We start from the raw sequence: 27605 nt of genomic DNA, 5'->3' as shown, positions 1-27605 counted from the left end.
GCTGGAGAACATGCACAGGACTCTGGCAGCTCATCAAAGCATGCGCTCCGAATGTTCGCTCTTATAAATTATGCTGAAGGTTCTATTGTTCGTTTTTGCCTTCTTCTTCTTCAGATCATAGAAAGATTTAAAGACATGGTGGGCGGCAGAAGCTGCAGGCTGTCATTTCTTTCCCCTCTACCTCCCCTTCTCCACTTGTGTCATGGTTTTCTTTGGCTTTAGGAGCACGTCTAGTTTTATCTCCCCTTCCTGGTGCGCTGCTTTTTTTGCACTATTCCTTTAGTAGCCAAGCAACAAAAAACGATAACACGTGCCAGTCAAAACACAAGCCATGCTCGTGCCAACAGTTTGAGATGAGTATTCTGCCATCCGTGCCACCAATCTGCAGCGAGCTGACACAGGCTTGTCCTTTGAACAAAGGCAGCCTAATCTGCAAAGACATCTTTGCAACAGAGATAGTCATTTCATTGGTGTGATAGTGGGCTGGTAACCAAGTGAGTGAGTGAATCGATGTGAAATATTTGGGCCAGGAAGATGACTAGCGGCTTTTTGCTCCTGTCCTGATGTCTTGAGGCACATTTTGTCTTTAAATATGCCCTTTGAAACTTGGGCATGTTGTTTTGCAACAATGATTAAAGGTTCCCTGCTAAATTCTTAACCACTAGTACAATGTTTTGATGAGTAGGCCCCAGTTTTGTTTATATCTTGTGTTCTTTTTGTGCTTGTACAGTAAGAGGGTAACCACTGGAGAAGTGTCAGGCTGGAAATCAGATAACAATTAAATAATAATCAAATACTCAACCTAATGCAACTGTACTAAACTACAGACAACAAACATAATAATAATAACCCCTGAAACAACAAGTCAAAGCTACAGAATGTAATAATAGGTTGCACAACAAATAGCAGTAAACATGCTAGCAGATCATCCAATCAGATCTAATCCACAACGTCCAATCCCCTGACTGCAAGCTAATGTCGAAATAGATGTAAACAGAACAAGATTCAATATATTTAAAAAAATGACCTTGCAAATGTTGGAGGGAAAATGAATATAAAATAATGCATAGAAATAAAGAAAAATAGAAATGCCTTCAACATGTTTGTTAACCCTCAAGGATACAAACAAAGTAAACATAAATGTATTCATCAACAAGAAAACTCCACAGTGCACCTTTAACAATACCCACTGTTATTCTGCATGTTCAACAGACTGAACTACTGTAACAGCAACTAGATTACTGAAGCTTAATTCTAATTCTATCTCCCGAGTTTACAGATGGTTGATGTATTACTTTCATTAAACTGGAGAAATTACACAGAATCACATGCTTATTTTGCTGACCATTAAGCAGCCTCGCTGGACTAGAGGCGGGTAAAGTGCCTTGCTCAAGGCCACATTTAGAATAATGACTGAATGGAAATTGTACTTGACTTTCCTGGGAGTCACAGATTATTTGATCTCTGACTTTGAACAGGTGACTTCACAAGCAAGCTGACCTTCAAGGTTGTGCCGTGGCCTTCTTTTTTTTTTATGTGCTCAGTCATCATGAGTCACTGGTCACAGCTTCATTCATCTACAGCAGTAGGGTCGTTTCTGACTGCCACTTGTCGGGTACTTCTGCTCAAAATAAGGCCACCCGTGATAACACACGCCACGGCCCCCCCCCCCCCCCAAAATCAATTTGCACCAAGACTACATGCCCTCCCCCCACATTCTGCTATTCACCACGTGTCACGCCTTGTCCCTTCCCTCATCCTTCAATGGTTGCGTATAATTGTTCCACCGGTGGCAGGCTTTAATTATTCACATGATGCCAAGGCTCAGGCGGTGGCAGCTATCACCTCATCCATCACCAAGAACTATTGCTCCGCCAATCTACAAATGCACTGTCTACTAGTTGCGTGTGTGTGGCAGTGTGTATGTGTGTGTGTGCGCCATATATGATAAACATCTAGGAAGCAAACTGCTGATGCTGGTCTTCATTATTTTCAGATGGGTCTGAGATTAACAGAGAGGGATGGAGGGCGATCCTCCAGCTTGGCATTACACTGCTTTATAGACCACTTTGTATCACAGAGGAAAAGGCTGAGGAATTATATCTTATTGGGCTTCTGTAGGAAACAAAAAAGGGCAATCTCTGCAGCTCTCCATCTTTTTGTTAATGTCCTGTCTTTTTCCCTCTCTTTCACTTTCCATCTCCTGCTCATACTCACTCTTCTCTTCCTTTAAATCTCTCCATCCCTGCGCTGTAATTTGCGCATCCTAAAATGCTGAAGACATTAACCACAATAGCCTGACATTCATCCAGCAATACTATCTCCTGAAGTTAACATTTTTCTCTGTCAAAACAATGTCAGTTCAGTGGTTGGGGGAAATGCGCGCAGCTTGAGTAACCGTTCTGCTTCATTAAAAGTTGATGATGAGCGATAGCTATTGGAGAGTCATCTGCGACATTGTTAAAGCCCCTCTAACCAACACAAACAGTTGTCAAGTTGTTAGCAGGGTTTCTGTGGGTGTAAACACACAGACGGATGGGGTTAAGCAAGGAAAGACTATTGTTTTGTTTGTCTTTCTTTTGGTTTCCCCACTTAACCCCATCAGATCAGGGTGTAGACTCAATTGGGCATGGGCCAGTTACCAGTTTCAAGGTATACAGTGGTTTGAAAAAGTTAAGGTTTCAACACCACTGATATTTTTAAGCTGTTTCCACCCCACATGTTAAACTGACTTGTCAAAGACGAGTTCTTTTTGGTCTGTTTGTTTTGTTTGTGTTGTTTTTTTTTTTTTTTTACAGAAAAAAATTCAACTCTGTTCTGAGCTTGTTGAGCTGCAAGTTTAGGTTCATTTATTATTTTAACTTAGCATACACCTTTACTAATGTTCCAAACATTCTGTGTTGTTTAAAAATCGAATAGATTATGTTCAGAAAAAAAATAAAAATGAATGTGCTACCGTACTGTGATACCTGACAGAATGTGCTAACCTATTGTGACTAGGCATGGGTCGAGTACTGGTTCTGTGTCATTTCAAAATAAAATAGATTGCAATCAATGGAAAAAAATCTTACTGGGCATTTCAAAATAACAGATTTCAGAGCTTTAATTACAATGCCAGTTATCATACTGTCAGAATCTCATACCGGCCCATGCCTAGAGTCAGTCCTCAGATTCTACACAGTTTTCCAGAAACTCTGTAAGTATTATTTCTCTTTTTATGAAGTGAGACATAAACATTTAGTTGGGTTCTTTTAAGCATGTTTCAAAACTAATTTGCTAATTTCAGGAACAATAACAGGCAGAAAATGCACTGATGACAATATCTCAGTTGGTAGAGTAAGCTGTTCAGAGAAGGCTTAGCAACCGATCCCTGTGTCCTCAGGTGCACATGTAAGTCAAGCGTCCTTGAACAAGTCACTGACCCTCAAATGTATTTGTATGGGACAAAACTCTAAGTCCCTTTGGACTAAAGCACTTTTAAAATGCTTGATAATGTAATATAGAGGTAGGTAGGTAGGTAAGTCAACCTACCTAAACCAATATAAAGGCGCTTTTAAAGTTCCTCTTACTGGTGAAGGTGACAAAGGACCTAAATATCTGCTGCAACATTTCCCAAGGACAGTAAATAATTCTTTCTTTCAAAGAGTTGAGGGACTCAGATGAGACAGATAAATATCTTCACAAACACTGGATCCTACACTTACCATGATAATTTGCTAGCACTTTTCGATAGACTCCCTGCCTGGAAGACAACCACATCTTTCAAACTCTGTACCCCCAGTTTGAAAAGCAGGCATCTAGAGCAACAAAGGACCATTAAAGCAGTGTTTCACAGGCTTAGTAGTACTCCACATGACTAGTAAATGGATCTTGATGAGTAAAACTGGCAGAGTTGTCCTTTAATGTTAAATACATCCCTGAAAGCATCTGCTGGTTAAGTGGACTAATGCGCTTTTGAAGGAAGTTGTCCATGTACTCTAATTCATGGGTTTGAATTCTACTCACGCAAAATGAATGTCAAATCAATTCTTTTCTAAAACAAACTGCCTCAAAAAAGTACCAAAGGAAATCTTTTGAGTATCACATGCAGAAAGGAAAGCAGTGTGAAGTCTAATGTGCTCACAAGCTAGCTCCACATGTACTCACACTCGGTCTGTGCCGTAACTGCGGTAGTCCACCGCAGCTGAGACGGCCACAATCAGCGCAGGGACTCCGTAGCCCACCAGGTAGAAGTAGCGGCGGCGTGAGTGCTCGCTCTCAAACACCTCCACCAGCATGATGTAGAGTTGCACGCCCTCCAGGAACATCCACGTGAACGCCGCCAGGAAGAAGAAGTGGAGCAGGGCGGCAAAGACGGCACAAGCAATCTGGGGAAAGTTTTATGGTGACAGAGGGTAAGAGAGAGACAAGGAGAGAAGGGTGAAAAATAGGAGATGAGAATATTAACTGTTGAAAATTTCAATCCAGTCACTTTTGGGCATTTAACTCATTTTCAGAGGGAATTAATGCCTTGCTAAGGGGCAGAATTTGACTGGCAAAGTGTGTCATCCAAGTGACTATCACAGAGCAGCATTTTCTGACCTCTCTATCTTTTTGTCTTCCCAACAATTAGCATTGCTAAGCTTTGTTTGGCTCAAGTGATTGGATGTTTGCCTGTAGTGACTGGCAGAAGAACACCGCCGCTACCGAGTCCATGTGGTCTTGTTTGTTTGCTTGGTGGCTGGCATGGATGAAAGAGAGATATGAATGAAGAAGTGAAGTAAACAGTCCAAGAGCCATTTGGAGCTCACTGCTTTTTACACCAACGGCCAGGTGCAAACACATAATGTAGTTACACGTCCTGAGCTGACAGAGGTACGTACAGACGAGACATGAATAAAGCAGGCTGTCATTTGCGTGTACGCACGCGCCCTTGCACGTGCACTTTTTGACAATAATAAGATACAATACTTACATGGATTGATCTAATTATTGGCACAGTTGAACATAACTAGCGTATTTTGTCACTGAAATGGATTCAATTAAATAACTAAAAGGTTGAGTGGACATTAATTGCAGTCCGTGAGAGTGATCTTAGAGCTGGGCTGTGAATCACACCCATAAAATGTTATGGAAGGGAAAGGTGTAGGGCCAAAGCATTATCTTTTAACTCCACAGGGAAGAGGCTTTGCTGCTGAACTATGGCCTGTGAGTTTTGGTTGAGATACTTATAGTGATATTTGAAGAGAAAAATATAGATTTGTTTTGATAGCATGAGGTTGGATAGAGGGGGGCATATCATTGTTATTCACCTGCACTGGTAATGCATTTGTGAACTGTGTGGGATAATATGATATAAACAATGACTATAAATAAATAACTCAATTTATTAAAAAGACTATTAGCAGTAAGATGTATTCCAATGTCTGACCCCATTATAAATTTATAGGCACAGAGATCATTTTACACTGTGCTCAGGCCATACATGCACAATCATTCAACCTTTTTCTTCCCTCCGAGAGCAAAGCTGACTGTGTACTCTGCTCTCATTAGCAAGCAAAAATGGCATGATTGCATGAAGCTGTAGGTGGAATAAAACACGCTGCCTTCCTGTATGCATGTAATGACTCCACATTTGTCTACAGTATGAGCGCAGAGCACACAAACTTGATGATGACTGTACAGTGACGGCATGCCTCCGCCTGCTGCCACAGCTGAGCTCTTACAGCAAAGTAACGCAATCCAAATAACCAGAAGAAGGTTTAATGTACTGAACGGTTTAATTTGGATAAATCTGAAGTGTTTACAAACTGGAAAACTTCACCACAAGGTGATTGTGGGGTGGACGGATGATGTCAGGGTAGTATGTGCGCTGTAAGGAGTGATCGAGATATGAGGATGTAATAGCGAGGTGGCAGGTGCTGGCATGTGAGTGTGTGAGAGTACTTTCAAGTGCGCATTTACTTCTTGCGAAACCGAGGGAGGGAGCGTTTGTTGAATAAAGAGATCCAAGTCTTTTCATTCAGTATTTCGCTTCATTGAGGCAGGCAGAATCAAAAAAGTTCAGGGCCACTGGCACTCACTGGGAAGTACCACTCACAGCACAGCGGGGCACCAGAGGTTACATCGTTTCAAAAAGAAGAAAATACTGAACATTTTTCAGTGAAGATTAATGCAAAGCTTTCAGGGAGCACTTCTAGCAGCCCCTGCACACTATGTACATGCAAAAAGATTTTCAGTGAATTTAACGATTCAAGAATTTTTTGTATGAAGTGCATAGAAAGAGTCATCATTTTGTATTTCAACATTATTTTGTACAGTAAAAAAAAATAGACTTCTAATTGTGCAGTGCTTCTACCTGAGTGCCCACACGGACTTAAAATACAAATATCACCTCCATATTGGCTTGTTTTTTCAACTTCTTGTATTTTTAAAGTCAATACAATATTGGCCACCTTCAAAGGTATCAGGTTATCTATTGTCACTGCTTTCAAGTCAACATCTGACACTTCAAAATGTACTTAATTTAATCCTTTATCCAAACCTCAGCAAGAAAGCAAAAAGCAAAAATTTTACAAACTATTCCTTTAAATTTCCCCTGTTTTACTTCTATTGCAGCATATCCTCTGTTAATGCTTTATTTTATCAGTATTTCCTTTAATGGTTTTTACTGTTTTTCAGTGTTTTGTGCAGGGTGCTAACTGCAATGGTGCTAAATAACTTGATAACATTACAGCAGTACAACGTCTCTCCACCAGCAGCGGTCTTACCGGCTGGTCTCCCCGATTGATGCCCACCAGGAACAGGGACTCGGCAATGAACAGGCTGATGCAAAGGTTCTTATGGATGGTGTTGCGATCGCTCTGGAGGCCGCGGAAGAAGCAGAAGGTGAAGAGGCTGATGAGCAGGCAGACCAGGGACAGGAGGATCCCAACCCAGGTAATGACATCCAGAAGCATGTCGTGAACAGGGTCTGTGTTCTGAGGGAAAACAAGGAACAATCAATGGTGAGAATGAAAGAAAAAAAGAAGACCATAAAATGAAATCACCGTTCTTTTTTTTCTGTCTTTTTTAGGGGGAGTAGAGGGTTGGGATTGGATAGGGTGTAAAGTGCATTCACTCAACCCTCTAATAAACCACTACACAGTGAGCCACAGGTGGCAGATATGACTCATGAATTAGTCAGTGTGAATCAATCTAAAATGCCCCCCTATTGTTTCATTTTGTTCAGGCAACAAAGTGAAACAAAGTGAGCAGTCCAAAGGGCCGCAGGTGTCTAAGACCATCACAACAGGAATACGATCAAACCGCAACATGGTCAATAACTTTCACTGTTGTTTTAGATAATTTTCTCTTTCCAAATAGTAATTTGCTACCACTGCCGGTTTTTGGGGCGTTAAGAAGACTTTCGCTGACAAATAAATTTGTTGCTTTACAGGAGAGATAAGGATCAACAGTCATTCCGCCGCAGCCATGAAAAGAAAATTTACATCGGTCCATAAAAGCCAAGTGCACATAGGGATACTTGGGCAGAAGCGGGAAAAGGCAGCACAGCTGAAAACAGCCGACTCTGCAGAATGACTGACTTCTGTGGCCCTGAGCACATTAAAACCAACACATCTGAAACAAAGTCAGAACAAAGTAAAAGTAATAGACGCAGTAAATGGCTAAAACATGATACTTCTTAAAAAATAATGAGAAAAAATATTGGAACTTCCCCAATTACACCCACTTTTGTGTCATTAATAGCTAAATGATATCCAGTTTAAAATCACCCCAAATGAACACATATGGAGTGTGATGGGTGGTGTCGACATCTGACATGGCTGTGGGGGTACATCTGATAAAAAAAAGAACTGGAAACCACTCCTCTAAAACATTTAAAATCATACAAGCACATGTTACCGAGACAGATGTGTGGATTCCCAGTGCAATTCACATCTGGAATCAGAATATGCACATTATGTGACAATTCTGTGTCATGCTGCCAGTGGGGAAGAGACTTGTCAAGACAGACTCCAAAACAGAAGATAAGCATATTAAAAAAAAAAAAAAAAAAAAAAAGTTCTATATGTAAAATATAGAGATTAGCATCAGAGAGTGACATCTTGATTTATTAACTAAACATAATTACTGCATCCAAACACTTTGGTCAGCTTCTGAGGCTCCCTAATTTCCCAAAGGAATCGTCCTCTTTTTCCAGCCTGCTGGGCATTGATTTAAAAAAAGGGAGGAAAAAAGTGAAAGTGGGTGGGGGGTGGGGGGTGGTGGGTAATTTTAAAGAAATCTGCCAACCTCCTAACAACTGACTGTCATCCCTGCTGGGACTCAAGGACTATCTGGGTGGAACTTTTGAGTTTTGACATGATGGCTACGCCTGAATGCTAATGAAGATCAAACAGGCATTATTTCAACACGGAAGAATCTTACATACACTTAAAGGCAGACGGTTTATTAGCACTGACAGGCAGGTAAAAAAAAATCAGCACAGGGGAAAGCTAAGATACACTCCCCTTAACTGTGTATACACAGTTACACATACATCAAGCGCTGACGCTGTATATCAACCCGCCGGACATTGAATACAGTTTGGCTGTTTGATATCAAAGGGTGTGTACTCAGTCTTAGCCTCCAGCAAATGACATATGACTCTGAGCTATAGCATAGGACAAACCCAAGAAAATATTTGCTTACGTTGAGAAATAACCCAGTGAAAAGCTTACTGTATGTCTAATATGTCTCTCAAACAAGCACCTCTTTAAATCACATTTCGACCACAGTCAGCAGTATTTCCTGCGGGGCCAGGGAGAGAGAGACCATCAACATCCAAGGGTGGTTTTTCTTTCTTCCAATTCCCGCCCCACCCCTCTGAGGCAGGTTACAGTGAAGAAACTTGGGGGGATGAAGCATCACACAAAAGCCTTGTTTAGTGGCAGCTCAGCTAACGCTAGCAGAGAAGGGAACAGATGCTGATCATTAAGGGGCTCTGGTACAATAACAGCCGCAGTGCTCCTTGAGTCTGGGGAGAGCGCTCTTTTGATTTTCCTGCCTGATGAGCCGTTGTGTATACGTTGGAGGGTGTGAGGAGGGTGGTGGGGGGCTGGAAAGATGTTATATGGAGCAGACGTCTGTGTGTGTGTGTGTCTGTCTTTATGAAAGTGAGGACTGATTTCAGCCCCCTTACTTTAGAGGAGTGCCTACTCAGTGGGTGGCAACAGATGTTGATGTTTGTGCTTGCATGCTCTGTAGGTGTGTGGTGCATGTGACACATAAGTCTGCTTTCCCTCCACTGCATGACAAAGGTATTGATGCAGTGGGTGGTGCTATCTGCAGCGCGGCGCGAGTGGACCCTAAGGTCTCTCCTGGGCTAGGGAGCTGTGCCGTGGCTGCAGGCTCTATCCATCACAATCTCACCTTCAGTTGGAGAGGGGCCAGGTGAGAGAGAAAGAGAAGGCAACAGTGGGAAAAAAAAGGAGACAAAGCTACAGAAACAGAGAGAGAAGGGCAGGGAGTATATCTACACCTGGGTGATGGATTTACTGTGGAATGATTTCTTTGTTCTGGGCGAGGTGGATGATAGCTGAGACGTCGCCAGCCACAATGTCTCTGCTGAAAAGTTTCCTTTTACTGGGGGCTCTGTCCAGGCAGGATGGCAAATGATGTGATCTGCAGAACCTCTGCACCTAACCTCACACCGACGAGCCTCCATGATGGGAATCCATACAGGGGTCTCTAACGTGGGCGGATATAATTTGCTCGGAAATTCACTCACTGTGTGTTACAAGGGCGGCCAAGTCGTAACAGCATCCATGTTACTTAGCGGGGCGAGGCAGATTTGTACACATTCAATTTGTCATCCAATCTCTCTCTCTCTCTCCCTCATTTCTCTCTTATTTCTTGAACACACATATTTTTCATTCCGGGGATGCCTGAGGAGACTGGCTTTGCCCACGGTATGCTCACACACAGAAAAACACAAAAAAGGTTTCTCATGCTGTGCCAATGAGCGCTGGTCATTCCGGCCAAGCCATCTGAACCTGACACCAAATCATATGCGCTTAATTACCACAACATCCCGTGTTTAGGGCCAAAATACATCTGAACCGGGTCTTGAAAAGTGTACGAGAGTGAAGTGGTGAAGAGGACAGAGCGTCAATCTTTTATACCTCAAAGAACCGCTCTCAGCGTGAGGCCATGAAGCCAATCCAATTAAAATGCATAAATCTCCCTATATGCCTCCAGAGCTAGGCTTTGACTCATGAAATACGGTCAGGCGGGGGCAGACAGTTGCGCTAAGGGGTAGTGGCCCACTGCAGGGAGTCATGTGACAAGTTCACCGGCGGTATGACCGAGGATTTATGATCTGCGGAGGGATGAGGAACGGTTGCAGAGAGGCCATATGAATCAGGGGTCCTGGTGAATTCGTCACATTTCAAAGGGCCGGGAGAGATACTCAGAGCTCGCGTGGCGGGAGTTGACATTCAGCGCATGTACCTAATGTCACACTGTGTTCTAAACCTACAATAATTATGATAAAATGTCCAAGCATGCGTTTCGGTTGCTATGGCAGTCAACGTGGTCTCCGTCTTCTCCGTCTGTGTCTTAAACATATAAAAAGATGTATTTTTAACCATCTCTCCTGCCATGTACGGCACTGTGCCATGCTTATGTGTTACATCATGAAATACACATCTAACCTTGACTGTCCTTTCTCATCATAGTTACTGTCTGATGGTGCCAGCGTGGGGACGTTCTGTAAGGACAGTGATGAATGTTACCCAAATATCACCCTCTCCATCATCCAGTGGGATGTGCCATTGATTTATACTTACTGGTCTGTCGGGAATAGTGCCACTTACTAGTAGCTCAATGCCTCCCTGGGGCCTATCTTTGCAACACATATCTACTACGTAAATAATGGCCTGTAGGTGGAACCAGAGCAGGTCTATATTTCTTGAGCTTGGGCTTATGCTTTAGCCCATATTTATTTATTTTTTCTTTTTCTTAATGCCCACTAGCTATCCTCACAAAGGGCAGACTTAAATTCAAAGGGTAAGGTTCAATAAGGAGCCGTAGGAGCTTGAATGGACATGAGCCATTAGGGAATTTTAGAAACACGTCTAAAGCAGACCCTGATGAAATAGTGAGTCTGTGGTGTGTTTGTTGTGACATTCACTGATTTCCTGCATTGACTGAAGTGAGCCCAAGTGACCCAGAAAGGTTTACACAACAAAGAGGCTAATCTGTGCACCAAAAACAAGTTACCATGGTCAGTATTATCAAAAAATATGGTGGTCCGATCTAATTTGAAATGTTCATGTTGTGTGCAAGTTCATCACCACCACTAACAGAGCTAAATCCTGCCTTTCAATATTGAGTTGAGTGGAATGAATTTATTTCCAATATACAATTGAAACATCTTTGATCACAGTGAATGTCTCAAGGCTCAGAGCTGGGACATCTCGAGGTTAGAATCATTCAGCCTTCTTAGCAAAGTCACATCAAAGTACACCCACTCTCACATGGCTCCCTCCGAAAACCCCATTTGCAATCACTCTGAAAAGATACAAAAGAGACATATAATCTCCTGCGTGCAGCTGCCGTCTGCGAGTACAGTTTTTAATTTGTTTACGCGGCCAACGGCACTTCTCCGCTCCGATTTTGCAGGATCAGTCAGAGGCATCAGCTCTTTGGATAGATAGCTCAAAATTAGCAAACAAAAGGGGCTTGAGTGGTGACACAAGCAGGCGGCGGTGACAGCGCTCGACGTCCCTTGTGATCGCCCAAGCGGCGGTCACCTGACCCCCTCCTGCATCTGACAGATATCATCTGAGTGGGTGGGTGTATGCTTCTGAAAAGTAGGAGGGCTTACTTTAGATTTCTCTATTTATATTAATGAGTTTTTGTGAGTCTGCAACTTTGAAAAGATTTCACATTTAGTAATTTGGTTAAGAACATTACATCAGAAACCACCAAGGCTCTAAACATCTTTGGGTACTCGCTTGCAAAAATTTTCAACAGCGCTCCGACGTCTACAATATGTGAATGAGAAATTATTCTGAGGAACTAATTGACTTCAAACATAATTAATCCCAATGAGACACAGTCTGGAGTTTTCTCCACTGCTGAGTGTGTCTAATAATCTCACATTCTGTACAGTACATTCTAGTTCAAGGGTTTGCTTATGAATATGAATGTGTGGGCAAAGTTCTTACCTTGCCCACTCTTACAATCAATGTCAGGTTGAGTGTGATTACAAAGCCTATTGTTAGTGCACATACATTAGTTTTCTAACAAATGTTTGGTCTCAAAGGAGTGAAAGTTTAGTCAGCAAGACCTTAGAAGTCCTGAAGTTTATGGTGAGCTAAAAACTGTAGAACATGTCAGGTATGATTATACATAATTGATGTATAATCATTGTTATTTCCAAATGACAATGATTGTATGCGTCACATCCCACTAGGAGAAAATCTGGCTTCTTTTTCTGCTACATATGAGCTGAAATATGAACACATATTTGTATTTTGCTCTCTGAAACTTGCTTGATGTGAAGCGTCCAAAGTCATGCAGCAACTTGAAATCACCATCAAGGACAAAATGACCATGTTCGTAATGTCACACACACGCGAGCTGGAACATTTCGCCACTTCTGATTTGTGTGACATGACAGTCATTATTTTGTGCTAAAAAATTAACGCTACGTGCACGATACAGATGGCAGCTTATTAAGCAGAACATAAAGATCTCTGGATATAATATCATTACTCTCAACTAGCATGCATACGATTTGTTAGCCAAAAAAAAAAACAAACAAACAAAAAAAAACCCACACAAAAAAAAAAACAAGAAAATGAAAGATGTGCAAGCAAGCCTCTGTCCTCCAAAGGAAACTTGTAATTACAGCTTGCCGATCTTTTGTTCTTTCGGAGATGCCACTGCGAAATAAACAAGGTTAGAATATAATCTGTTGCTCTGAGGGTAATGAGTAATAACAATGCAGAGATGAGCTGTGGTATGTTCTGTTGCCATGGATACAAAAACAGATCTTCAATTTATAAAATTTCTTTCTCTGCCTCTCTCTTGCTCTCTCTCTCACACACACACACACACACACACACTCCTACTTTCCCTCCATTCACTGTGTTCTCAGATACAACACAGTGACAGTTTGTCAAATAAAAAGCCTCCGTATCTCCCATTCAGTGGCACCTTCCAACAAGCTGCCTTTTATTACATCCAAGTGGAAAAGATAAAGAATAAGAGAAGGTGAAAAAACACTATCAGTCAGAACTTGGGTGTAACCACTGTCCACTTTGCTTCAGTGAATGCAGTGCCACAAGCAAGTCAGGCTTTCCAAAATGTTAGGGATTGGCTCAACTGAAAGCGTTCCTTTTAGTGCTTTCTCTCTTTTTTTCCCCCTTAGCTGCTTTGCTTTCATTGCGTGAAGGCTCCCATTCTTCGCAGCTCCTTCTCTATTCCAGACTCGGCTTCAATCCTGCAGAGAGCTTAGTAGGTCCAAAAGTCATGCTCTTTAGCTTTAAGCAACACCACACACCATTGCAGACCCCCCTGGAGTCATGTGTGGAGTCATGGAAAAAAAAAAAACAACTGAATTTTAGATTTTCTGTATGATTGTGTGCATGAATGTTTTCACATCTAGGTTTGTGCATTGTATCAGTGAGAGAGATAGGGCTGGACTAGGGAATAGAGGGAGGCGAAAGAAGGTCTAGTGGTTTCATGGACAGGGGCCAACTGGGACAGCGCTCACAGAGTTTTTTTTTTTTTTTTTTCCTGCAACTGATTCAGAGGAGAGGATCTGGAGAGACAGATGCCATACCAGATACCAAGAACTACCCTGCTCTGTCAGCAGCAAGCCCCTCAAACTTCCTGTGACAGAAATAATTAAGCCGTCTGTCAGCATCAGAACGACAACACAGCTTCTTCCTTGACCGGTAATTCTCCTGCCTTTTCCGTCTCCAACTCGCTCAATTTTTCCATTTCTGTCCTCCTTACCCATCTCCTTTCCATTTCTACTTTTTTCAGCGAGTGAGTGTGTGAGAGCTGCCCACAGCAATCACTCCACACAGATCTCACAGCCAAACTACTTTTTTTTTTGTGATAGAACAGGTTTTTTTTTTTGTAAAACTTCCATTAGCACCTCCCTATTAATTGCACTCCTCAACTCCACATCACACTTACTGTGCTGTACTTATTTCACTTTGTTTCTGTGGCTACCCTGAAGGCGAAAAAACCAAATGGTGCACTGAGAGAACTCTGCAATGTGGGGATACAATGTAAATGTTTCCCTTTCCTCCTTCCTGTTTTTAGAGAAATAAATAAATTAATACATATTATAAACACATTCATGCACAACTAAAAGAAGCAGTTGGGAATGTTTCAGACTAAATAAAATGGGGAATTAGGTAGAGGGGTAGAGGTTTCATAGTTTGAATCCAAAACTAAAGTAAACTGTAAACATGTCAGTAAATACACTGTTTTGATTATTTGCCAAGAGTTAGAGGGTATGCATGTATGTATATAATGTTTCATATTGATGTATGATGATGTATGATGTTTTGAGGCGTTTAACTTAGCTTAGAGAAAAGAGTGGACATACGGGAAATAGATAACCTGGTTAATGCTTACAGTTAAAAATATTCCAACCATAACCTCTGAAACTTAAAACCAGAACTTTGTTCTTACATGTAGTCTTGTGTATGGATAACATGAATAAGATACAATGTGTCAATGAATGACTTCAAGAGGTGCTGGTAGGTGTACTGTTCTTCTTTCCATGCTTCCACTCTCTATGCTAAGCTAGGCTTAGCTAAGCGGACTAAATGTCAAATTTTGCCAGGGGTGTTATTTATTTGCTAATAAACATAATAAACCATAATAACCAGTATTTGGTCTTTGATTAAAAACGAAAAGAGACAAAATATGATGCAATAAAGGGTTAGATAAGAGATTTGATGGACAAATCTGTTTATCTTACTAAGTTTGAATCAGATCTAAAATGAAAACTATCCCCCTTTGTCACCATATAACAAGGCCAGTAGCTTAGCTCACAACTTACATTACTTACATTTTGGGTTGCATGCAGGTAAAACAAGCTAGAAAACTGTGAAATTACTCTGCTTAAGAAGTGTTGAATTAATCTTTAACTTTGGAGAGAATTAGGCTAGCTGTTTCCCTCTGCTTCCAGTCTCTAAGCTAAGCTAACTGCCTCCTGGCTCCAGCTTTATAGTTATCACACAAGCAAGAGGTTGATAACAATCATCTCATCTGACTCTTGGCAACAAATAACTTTCCAAAATGTCATACTATTCCTTTAATATTGATAGAGAGCTAAAAGTCACATTTGGTGATGGAAATTAGATATTTTCCAAGCTAAATAACTGCCTTGCTGTATGTGTTAGCATAAAGCAATGAATAACTTCCACATGTGGTGAGACAAACAGGTAGCAAACAGACAGAGGCATATTTTTTTTCCCACTAACTATCAACATATGCCTCCTCTGATGTTATATATGGAGCTTCACAAAGATTTGAAAGCCATAGCAAATGATCATTTACATAACCAATGTATGAAACATGTTTTAAATAAATATTGTATGCTGTTGCTGTGAGACAGATGTGTACACAAAACACACACTGGTGCACAATATATTTGGCCTACTTCACACATCGGAGGTTTAAAACAGCTGCAATCAATACACACTTTACACTGACAGGGTCATTGTTTAGAACTATATGAACAGAGTGTGTACTGGCCTTTTAAGTGTTAGTCTACAAGTGCTGGGAAGGTCAGAAAACAGCTCTATCTAAATCAGTCTATTTTACCCTCGGAACTAAAAAGCAAGGGAAATATCAAATATATTGACAAACAGCAATGAAAGGGATGCATTCTGCTTGAAAATACTCCACACCGTCTGAACCTTACTTTTCTTGTCAACCAATCATCTTAGAATGGACTGTAAACCATGATGGATCAATACATTTTCATTTCTCTCAACTGCATTTGGTAAATTGCACATTTTTGAGGATAAATGGCCCCACTGAGAGGCAAGAAAGGGAAAAGAGCTGGCCTACCTTGACATCCACATGAGCCATGAGGACAGCAAAATTGGTTAGATGGGTACAGGAGCATGTGGTGTGAGTCCTGTTGGTGCCCAGCAAACGGCAGTCCTGCGTTGACCAGTAACCGGTCATCGTTCTCTTGGAGTAACTCCAGAATGAACAGTTGGGGTTGAAGTTCTCCTCAGACTGCTGTTGGAGCACAAAAATATACATAAATGAGAAGGATGTGGAATTAATAAGAGGAAAACATACTGCCAGGTAAAACACAGGGATCTGGAGCTGATGACACAAATTATCTTTGTCCATTTCTACTTTGTTTGCAGTATAAATGTGGCTATTTTTTCCCCCACTGCAATCCATATCCATTCTAGAGTGAATAGCAGGTGGTTTTACTGTCATACAGCATCAAGCGGCCCCATGCCTGTTTTTCATTGTGTCTTTTGACCTTTCTCTTTAACTTTCACTGCGTGACAATGGACAGCCCCACTGTTTAATGGGCACCACTGCTGTCTGTGCCGGCTACGGCCCTAACGACGAGCTTGCCTCCCTGCTATCTCGCTTGCCATTTTATAAAAGTCATCCGCGACACAGAGGTTGGTTAACACAGAAGCGCAGCAAAACATAACTGCTGATAAATAGATACATCAACAGCTTTTCCCTCTGGAGCCCAATTTCTTTTGTAGCTTTGGAAAACAAAGAAGAAAAAGTAGACTCTCCGCAGCGGCTCACAGCTTCCAAGGTTAAACGTACCTGCTTTCTTACAATAAACACTTGGAGGAGATGGGGTTTTTCATAGTCTCACACTTGCTCTCGGGTAATCAGTCTAATAAGGTTTATCCTCTGTGAATGTAAATTTGCCGCTGATTGAGTTTACCCTTCACACACCCAAACCCTGTGTAAAATATTCCACAGCAAGGAGATAGGATGACCCTCTGTCCCATTAATGGCTTTAATTGGTCCCATTAAGTGGTGAGGCAAGGAAGCGAAACAATAACTAGAGGACACATCATCATCCCAGAAGACCAGTGATCCAAAACCTCGCTGTTGAGACAGGGGGACCGAACTGTGGTAAGCCTGAAAAATAGGGGATGGTGCTTGGTAACTGAGTCAAGATAACCAAGGTTCATTTACAAGGGCAAGTTCAAGTTCACAGACAAATAGTTACCACCTTTGGTTTGATGAGGAAGCCTAATATATACAGTACTTGACACAAATAATTTGCTCTAGTATATAGTGGCTGAATAGTGATCGTATTGAGTTTAATTAGGGCTGCATTATTACGACTAAAATAATAGTTAGCCATTAGGCAGTTATGATTATCACTATTATTTATCAGTCTCTGATTCTTGGAGCCACATATAAATCTTAAAAAAAAAAAATATGATAATACAGTGGTGTACAACAAAATAAAAAAAGGATTTATCCCCCCAAAAAAGAATAAGAAAATGTTCTTGCCTGCAGCCAAAACCAAGCTTGGGAAACAGAGACCAGTTAATCAGAGTGTTCACTTAACAACACCTCTGACTGGTTCACCAGTTTACCAGAGAATGGGGAGCTCTTGATTTGATGCACCGGAGCCAGCGCTCTATACGCAAAACATCAATATTGCATCCAATCAAGTTTAATTAATTGCAGAAGCCAAAATCGTAATCATGATTATTATATGATTAATTGTGCAGCGCTCGGTGTACACAAAATGTACTCTATATGTAAATGTATGTATGTTTATGGCCCTTTAAGGAGATGAAATGACAATGGCAGTAGCAGCTCTCTTGGTGCGCTGTAAGTGGAAGGAGCCACAGTGCAGAAAACACACTTTTCCAAAAGGGCACTGTTTTATTGAAATGACTTGAGCTGAGCAAGAAAAGGGTATAAAAGCACTGGTGCCCCAACATTTGACCAACAGTAAAATTACTGAATCTACAGTCCAAATTACAAATTATACTTAAGGCAGGTGAGTCACAGCAATAACTACGCTGACATTGCCCCCTGACATTTCTCAGCCATTTAATTTTGACATCCAAAAGCTATCGTCCTTTTAGTCTCTCCATCCCTCCGTGCTCTATGCTTTTTCTGCCGTTTGCTGCTTCCCTTCCAGGTCCCTCCTACACGTGAGACCCTGCTCCAATTCTCTTATGGTTGTTCAACATCCCTGATAATCGCTGAAGGCACTGTTCGTAGACAAAACAGGGATATTTCGAGGGTAGCAGAGTGTGGAGAGGATAATGGAGTCAAGAGGGAGAAGTCGCAACTCCCACAATGACTAAGCAGCCTTCAGTGAGGCTCAATAAGTCTGATATTTGTTCAGGAGATCAGGTTGGTATTTGTTCAAACTAATAAAAGACAACATGCATCCCCAGCAGCACCTTGTGAGCAATTTTGTTTTCCACAATTTAATTTTTCACACCTTTGAATAAAACTTCCTCATTTTAACTTGATTTTCTTGGTTCGAGATGAGATTTGAACATTTTTGTCGCGCCTCAGGGATGAAGAAAATTGTGATGGAAGGGTTCTATCAAGAAAGTGCATGTGCAAGTGTGTTTTTGTGTGTAAGTACAAGAGAGAGAGACTAAAAGCACATTAAATGCAGAAGTATTAACATCAAAGTAAAAACAAAACACATTTCCAGATACATAAACATATAGACGCAGAAAATTACCTGGAGATGTCTGATGGTGAAAATGACTGGGTCAGACAGGTAGACTTTGTTGGAGTCCTTGTTGATGGCAGCTGTGATGACCGGCGAGTTGACAATGACAGAGTAATTGGTGGCCATGGCTTCACTGCCCAGCTTCATGCTGGCGTTCTCCGTTGAAAGGTACACACCGATGTGTTTGTACAGGACGAATGCTATCCGAATCTCACCTGCAAGAGGAAGATTGAAGAAAGACTTCAGTCTGTCACAACTGACAACCTGAACAAAGAATACAATATATGGCTAAAAGTATGTGGACACCCAAGCACTGTGGCTATGTGTGATTGTTGAACACCTCATTTCAAAACAATGGGCGTTAATATGCTGCTATAACAGGCTCCACTTCAAGCTCTAGAGACCTGTACAACAAGAACATTGGTAAGGTCGGGCCCTGATACATGCAGTAAGGCCTGGCTAACAGTCTTGCCTTTAGACAGTTACCACTGCAAGATAAATACATAGACAAAAGTTCATAGTCATTTCTTAAGTTGCTTACTTTTGGCATAATAAATATTTACATTTACCATCATCATCCCTTGTGTCTTTTCCCTCATAGCCTCGGAGGTTATGACATTGATCCCTAAATTATAGAACTGTACCTTTTCACAACAATGAATTAACATATGAATGAAGGGAACTAGCTTTGGACAATTAATATTAGTTTGAAAAACCTAATAATAGCTGTTTCATGTTGCTAACCATTTCCTGTAACCTATCTGAAGCTACAACCCACTCTATTTAGTTGCTTAATGACATTATAGTAGGTATGGCAGCAGCCTCTGGTGTATGTCACAGGTCATTAGAAGAAACAGAGTTAGCTGATAGCCACAGCTGGGGAAATGTGTCTTGCTGCTGTTCATTTAAAATACAGAACATTAGTGTTGCTGGGCAGCGGATGCATGGGGTCACTGTTATGTTGACATAGGAAAGTGTCTCCACCAAGCTGGTGCCGCAAAGCTGGAAGCACTGTACTGTCAAAAAATACAACTTTATGTTGTAGGATTAAGATTTTGTTCAGCTGGCATAAGGACTCTCCCCTAAACTAGGAAAATCGGCCCCAGACTAAAGCTCACAAAACTATGCGCACAGTGACCGCATACTTTTGGCTATACAGAGCAGTACTAATAGAATGTGACAAGAATGCACATGATGGTCCATTTGGACATCTGTAGTCTATCAAGAAGCAAGACGTCCAGTTTTATGCTATTTATGTGGCTTATGAATTCAGCTGTTGAATTTTCAGTCTCTCAGTTGAAGCCTTGTTAAGACAAGAATCAGAAACTGTATATAGTAAAACTGTCAAAAAATGAAACCAATGTCAAGGTTGGCAAAACAGTTCAGGAAAAAATGAGAAATCTTTCCTACATCAACAAACAGTTATTTTAATTTACTATTCCAAAAATGCGGTAACCGCTCACTCTGAAAAAGACCTGCATTTTTCTTGTTAATCATTTCCTTGTCTCTCTCTCTCTCCTACACATCTCTTTCCCCTCCTGCCATCTCACTTTTGAGCACTGATACGAAAGAAAGTTCCCTCCCGCCGTTACTGAGATCACTCACTCAGATGAAAAGAAAACAATTTGGGTGCTATAGCGCCAGATGACGGGGAAATATCCGCCACCCTGCTATAATGATCCGCCTGGGCACGGCTGGACATGGACTTAGTCATCCAGTGGAGAGGCACCAGGCACAGCTTGAGTCGATTCTGATTTGCATGAGCTGATAATAAAATCTAAAAATGGGGCTGAAGATAGCTATGTATTGTGTCTAACTGCCTCATTTACAGTTTAGAGGCAGCACTTGAACGTAACTAATTCTACAGCCTGGGCCCTATTTGAAGACTGCAGAATGATCTCTGTGCTTTATATGCAGCCCAACAAAGGATTTGGGCAGCAATTTGAAAGTTATTCACGAGCATGTGTAATGAAATTCCAACAAAACCACTGCAGGCCCATTCAATATCACATCCAGAAGTGGAAGAGAAGAAATAGCAAAATTTTGATTAATTACAGAAGATCTTGTAAGCCAGAAAGTTTTTCAAGTATTACAAGAGGATTTCTATTGTATTCAAATAACAGTTTGTCTCTAAAAATTTCTGTTTTATCATCAACCTGCATAACACGCCGAGTGAAGCTGTGCAGAAGGCATGATTACACGTCAAACCAACAACAGGGCAGCAATAACAGCACATTCAAAGCTTTGACCACTCACCGTTTCGGCCGTGCTGCTTTAGCGTGTTAGCGGAGAGGTGGATAGAGTTGCCTTGTCCTCCGGTTTGTGGGAACTTCAGATCAGGCAAATTCCCATCTGTGCTCATCCTTGCTACCTCCAGCTCTGCACAAATAAACAGAAGAAACCATGGCAAGACAACATTTAGTAATCAATAACGTAGCAATCGATAATTTAGTTTTTTGTGATACACAAGCTAACAGACATAAAAAAGCACTGCAAACAGTGTAGTCAAGGAACAGTTTTCAATATTCTCTTAAAGGAAATGTTCAACATTTTAGGAAATATGCTAATTTGAGACTGATGATACTGTCATGTCTTTTAAATATCCAGGTCTTCTCTGAAATCTCCAATACATACAGCTTGGTGCTAAATAATACTCAGATGCCTGGAAAAACCAAACACGGATGTGTCACATCAGTCCATTATTCATGGTAATTAAATTTAATGGAAAAATGTGCTCCACTGACCACACGCAGTAGTTTTCAGTCTTCATTGATGTCAATTTTTACAAGTCATAAAACACTGGAATTTTTTCTATCCCTACCTTTCATCCCACTTCACATGAACAATGTTTCTACAGCGTCTAGAACAGTACGCTAGCTTTGAGTCTTTGAGAAAACATGCTTTCAACATGCGCAAATAGCAAAATCAAAGTGTAAAGCTAAATGAACGATGAAGCTAATCATAGATGCTTAGCACATGATCTCTGTGTGAACCACTTGACATCACTGCCATCAGTTAAAGACCTGCCAACAATATGAGATAGCAGCAAACTTCAAACACAACTCCAGCCACTTCACTGATCCCCCTGTAGTTGCTCATTTTATTAATCAGTGCTACTCCAATGAGTGCTAAATACAACACATCCCGTCTTGACTCACGCCGCTTTGAAGGACTGCCTCCCTCTTAACGCTGTGTGTGCGGTGTCTTGCTACGGGCCTCTTAATCAAGTCATTATCAAGTGTTCAGGTGACATTGTTTCTTCTTAAACTGTAAAAACAAAGGTTGTCTTTGGCCTTTGAGGAGGAAAAAAAGACGCCTTCATTTCAAGGAATCTTTTTCTCATGAAGAAGAGTGAGAGCGAGAGATGAGAGAAGGAGATTAAGACCAGTGAGGGAAGACGAGCTTGCTCCTGCGGCAGCTCAACAGCTGTTGTGTCTGAAGCAAGCTCCTAATTTATGGTTCAAAGACTCTGGCGTCATACAGCAGAGGAAAATGAGCTGCTCATAGGAGCTGGGCTGAAACAGAAAAAAAACCAAAAAAAAAACTCATTCCATCAAAGTTATTATCGTATGATACAATTCAGTTTAATAAAGCAGTTGAGTGTGCTCTAATCTCAAGTACTGGTGACCTGTGTGAAGTCTAGGCATTCCTAAATGTCACATTAACTCCCAAAGCCCTGAGATGAATCCACTGATTCATTACTTCAATACTGGAGGGAGAAATACAGAAGTTCCACAAATGTCACATTCTAAAAGGAGAGGTGATCAGTATGGAGTGATCCAGGTCGTGGAGTAAATAAGACACTTTTTAAACACTGTTGTAATAAATAAGTCAAAGAGACTGTATAAAACCTGCCATATTATGAAATGCAGTCAATGTAATGCTATTTAAACAAAGGTTGTATGTAACCTAGAGGTTAAAACACCTTAAAGGAAGAGGTTCAACATTTTACATTATGGTCAACAATTACATTATGTTTTCTTTCGTATATCAGTTTTTATTTAATTAAGAATGTCATGTGATTACACAGCAAGAAATCATGGTTTTTAAAGTTGATGATAAACAATTGTAAGTTAGCAAATTTAAAAAAAATGGAAACATTAAAGGAGTATAACTTTAGTTCAGACAGAGAAGTGGTGCTTGCATTAGCTAACTGGCACCAGCTGTTTGATCCATCTTTCGCAATAATCGGCTCATTTGTCAGCGTTCGGCTACCAGCTGACAAGTAATGTCCAATCTCATTTGCACAGGTGTACAGCATGACTACTGCTATGCTATGTGGATACACTCATGCCAACACCCTTTGCTGCTGAACCTGCCTCCACCACCACAACCTTTTCCTCATGTGCTGTATTTTTGGTATTGTTTTAATTAAGATTTAATATTCATGTATGTTTATCAGCGCTGGATTGATTATGAATTGGTGCTTGGATTATTTGAGAGCTCCCACAAACAGCAGAACATTTCCTGCCAGATCTCACTGTAAAACCATTTGTTAGAAATGGGCAATTCCCTGTCACACAGTGTCACTAACTCAACTGTTATGTTCCCTCCCAAAGGTGATGCCAAGATCAATTTCAGTTGAGTGTTTTGAGACAAAATAACATTCACTTTCATATGGGCTACCTTCCTCTGTCCCACCATGATTGTCATGGTCATTTTCACCACATTCACTTCTATGCACTGCGCCAAAGATGGTCATTGCTAGAGCAACACATAAAGTGTCTGGCAGATTAGTCTGCAGTGGAGATTCTCAACTTGAAATACATTTTTGTCAAGCGAGAGAAATAGAGACTTCATTAAGCCTGATAAGGCATTCAGCTGATGTGTCAGTGGACTATGACACCTCTGACTTTGATAAAGGTTAGTGCTCACCAAAAGCTACAAAGGAGGCCACATTAAATCTGTCCTTTGTATCTGTTCTCATACCACGGCTTCCCATAGTTTCTCTTAAGGAAAAAAAAAAAAAAAAAAAACCTTTGTATTAACATTCTCTTGTGCTCCTGCAAAGGCCAGAGGGTTTTCGTGATACATTCCTATTCAACTTAGCTAAGACAATACCCCAGATAGCTCACCATTCCCTGGATTCCAAGCCTGCCTTCAGAATAAAGGAAGCATTTTTCTTTTCCCTCTCTTTCCCCTGTGTGGTTGAGTAAAAGAGCTTACGATGGGCTTCAGGGAATTTCTTTGATGCCATAGTAGTTGTTGGACCCAAAGGCTATACCTTCAAAGCCAGTTTAAATAACATGCTAATCGGCAGAAATCTGTTCATAAGATTATCATGCAGAGAGTGAAGCACCCTCTCGTGCAGACAAAGCCCTAGACGAACACATGCACTGTGACGTGTAAACACAAACACAGACACAATGGCTGAGGAAATATCCTCCTTCTCTGAAAGCAAAGAAAATAGATCTCATTATCAGCTTAAGCCTAAAATTGGAACGAGGCGGTCTTACTGTTTAAGATTCACTTTAAAGCAAGGCAACTGGCTCACTCTGACGTTGGAAGCATGTCGCAGGGTGCAATGTGTGTGAACTACAGTACACCTGCCCACATAACACCCTTCACTTTACTTGTAATTCAAAGTGAGAGATCAATAATTAGCTGCTGCAGTGATTATCAATGTTTAAATGGGCCTCCTTGTCCTCATTTAACTACCCTGCACGGCATGAGGGATTGCAGGAGCCAACTGGCTGAAAAAAAAAAAAAAGAAAAGCCAAGCAAACAGAGAGATAAGGCCTAGTAAACATGTCACCAGCACATAATTAACCAGGCTACCACTACATGCTATAAAATCTCTCAAGTTGCGCAGGCATCGTCTCATTCCCCTCTCCAAACGAGCCAAGAATCTCCTTAATACCCAGATGAATTGTGTGCCAGATACAATAAAATCCATTTTATTAATTCTCCTTACGCTTGCTTCCTTTTAAGTCAGTAGACCTATATTTTTAGGTTACCATGACAGCAGGAACATGAAAAAAAAAACATGTTCAAAGAAGGGGGCAATACATCATAACATTATTTTCCTCTTAATTCCCTCTGCCCCAGTAGCCATCGTCTGCAAAATATAGTTATTTAATTCCATTTTAATTTCTGCTTTGTAAATGATTTTCAATGTAAACTGCAGATTTAATAAATTCTGCTCTTCAACAACTGATGTATCCAGTTTTCCAAAAAAAAAAAAAAAAAAAAAACACTAGGGAAAACAGTAATGACAGAAGTTCCATTATCTGTGCTCTCTTGGTATTTATACACTGAATAATGAGCACTGATCCTTGATCTGCAGGACTAGTTGTTAATTCCAGCTAATAATTGACATGAATATAAACACAATCATTTGAGATAATTGTCAATTTACAGCTAACTGCCATCAGCCATAAGCAGCCCAAACTGAGGGAGAAAGCATTAATCCAGTGACCTTCATCCTTGTTCCTCAGCTTCAAGTCCTCTGCTGTCAATACAAGAACACCTTGGATCAATACCAGCATGGTGAACTTTGTAACCCCTGCACAACGGACAAGACCAATGAAGGATGACACACTTTACATGCGAGAAAAAAACACCACTGGAAAACATCATAAACAGCATACCAAGCATTTGGCTCTTTAAATTTAGCTTCTAATTATCTAAACATCATAATTGACTATGCCGAGTCTTCCAGCTGAGCTAATAATCTCTTTCCCAGCAGCTTGAGGAGAAATTAACTTAATTCTGTCCAAGCTGGTTTACTCGTGCAAACGAAGACAACCAAATTAAAGTGTACTTTGCTTGCTGGCATTCGTTTTTTCCTGTTTTCCTCCTCGACGAAGAAAATAGAAATGCAGATGCTTCCCATTCCAGTTAGCTGTGTTACAAAAACCTGACTTAATATAGCTTGAGTAAAGCTCAGGATAATGGCTCCAAAAACAAGAAATGATGTTACCCATTATTCACACGACAAAGGAGCTACAGTACATAATATAAGAAGAGTTGAAGTGGTAAGGTGAAGAGCTGCAGAAGCAGGCAGACATCTTTTGTCTTTTTTTTAACTTTGGAAACTGAACCAACCCCTGTGTGCTACATGGACATCTCCACTTTGGTTAAAACAGCATGTTAACTTACATAATAGGGATCCCAATGAGTTCCATACAGTGAAGAACCCTTATACAAATGTTAAATTAGGGAAAAAGACAGTACTGCTATTGCAATGCTACTCTGTATCAGCAAAAAACCAAACCTAGAAAAGGTTGGCTCAGTGCATCCTGAAGAGGAAGGAGCTTTAGCATATAAAGACACAGTTTAAGTATATTAGCATATACTCACGGATGTTGTCAGTGTTCTCCTGCACGATGTCCGTCTTCAGCAGGTTGTCAGCGAGCACGAAAGCCCCCTGCTCCACCGTGTCCAACAACATGGTGGCGGCCCTCAGCTGCTCGCCCGTGCTCAGCTCCCTCCACGCCGCCTGGGCCTGCGGTTGCAGCAAATTGTTGACCGTGTCCACCATGGCCTGGGGAGTCCAAATCATTGATTTAGTCAAGAAAAAAAGAAGAAGCTAAGCTAGCCTGGGACTGCTTTTGTTTGACATGGTGATTTGGTAAACGGTTTGAGTGAAGGAAGATCAAAGAGAGTTCAGGACTGAAAAAACAAATCACACAGTCTCGTGGGATTGTGCAAGGAAGAAGCATGGAGAGTCCCGCCCCCTTCCACTCTCTCTTTTTCATTTGAACTGAAAATTCTATAATCAGCTTTCTGCCGAGCAATTTCATGACCTTTTTTCCAATTCATTTACAAGTTATGCTTTTGGACATGGATCGTCAACTGGTAGCAGCGACACCTGAATGTGTAATGACACTGGATGTTTTGTTAGCTTGCTTTTGTTGCTGTTTCCCTTTATCTACAGGAAGAATTAATCATGTAAATGAATCAGAGCCAATGCTTACAAGACTGGAGGCCAATTCTTACATGTCCTGAGGTTAGAGTCTTTAATTGGTGTGATAAATGTTCTTCCATGCAGACAATCCCAATACACAAAGGCACTACAAAAAAATAACCACAACACTGAGACATTCCAATGGATCTACATGGTGTTTGCTGGTAGCAGCTATCTGCAACCATTCAGCTGAGATCTTTTCTGCATATTAATGGTGCTGAACAACTATTATGCCTTCTTTAATCTCCCCACAACAATGGTAAAGCCAGTAAGCAAGGAAGAAACAAGAACATTCTCAAGACAAGATGAAAAATTAAGAGCCATTAAAGATTTAAAAATGCCAATGGCAAGATTTATGAATGGAATACTAATTGGTCAAGCAAAGCAATTCATTCCCAGTTCCACTGCTCTGAGGAGCAAAATGAGCCTGACTGCCCTTGGAAAAAAAGCTATTTCTAAGCCATTAGAGTACAGTAGGTGGTCAAATGCATAATTATAAGAAATTTCCTGCCCTGCTAATAAGACTAACACTCTACACGCTCTACAGAGAAAATCATACATCTGATAAAAAAATTAGCTCAAATTATAACACTCCCTTTGCGCTGCTTCACTCGTGACATCCTGAAGACAGAAGATATGACGTACGTAAAAACAGGGGGTGTTATCCCACAGAAACTTTTCACTGAACTTCGCTTTTGATCAATGGATTATAAAGAGGAATAACAGTTTTAGTGTGACTCCAAAACAGCAAGAGGATAAAGCCAAAGGCAGTGAGAGAAATCTTATGCTTGAGTGTATCAAATGAATTCCTGACCAAAAAAAAAAACCTGGCTTTACAGTCACAAAGCATAAGTGTAATGGACCTCCCAATTACCTTATAATGTTAAGTTGTATGTTTGTTTCGAATCACTGTGATAGCTAGAGGAGATGGAGGACTGATCGTATTCAATTCACTGGCTCTGGCTGAGAATTTCAAATAGCACCAGC

General features: G+C 40.9%; 1 protein-coding gene across 4 annotated transcripts in view; it reads right to left on the bottom strand.

Annotated features, from left to right (window-relative positions):
- The window catches only part of LOC108892288 (adhesion G protein-coupled receptor L3), a 199286-nt gene that overhangs the window by 22772 nt on the left and 148909 nt on the right, over nt 1–27605 (bottom strand). For all 4 annotated transcript variants that reach the window (XM_051076010.1, XM_051076011.1, XM_051076012.1 and 1 more), the window contains 6 exons: nt 26012–26195; nt 20966–21088; nt 18719–18924; nt 16072–16248; nt 6750–6959; nt 4147–4367 (listed from right to left, as the gene is read on the bottom strand). In XM_051076010.1, coding sequence (XP_050931967.1) covers nt 4147–4367; nt 6750–6959; nt 16072–16248; nt 18719–18924; nt 20966–21088; nt 26012–26195 — 1121 coding nt within the window. The remainder of the gene's footprint in view (nt 1–4146; nt 4368–6749; nt 6960–16071; nt 16249–18718; nt 18925–20965; nt 21089–26011; nt 26196–27605) is intronic.

Source organism: Lates calcarifer, linkage group LG15 (genome assembly GCF_001640805.2).
Source record: "Lates calcarifer isolate ASB-BC8 linkage group LG15, TLL_Latcal_v3, whole genome shotgun sequence".
Lineage (NCBI taxonomy): Eukaryota > Metazoa > Chordata > Actinopteri > Centropomidae > Lates > Lates calcarifer.
Note: the sequence above shows the minus strand (reverse complement) of the source record. Positions and strands in the feature narration are given on the sequence as shown.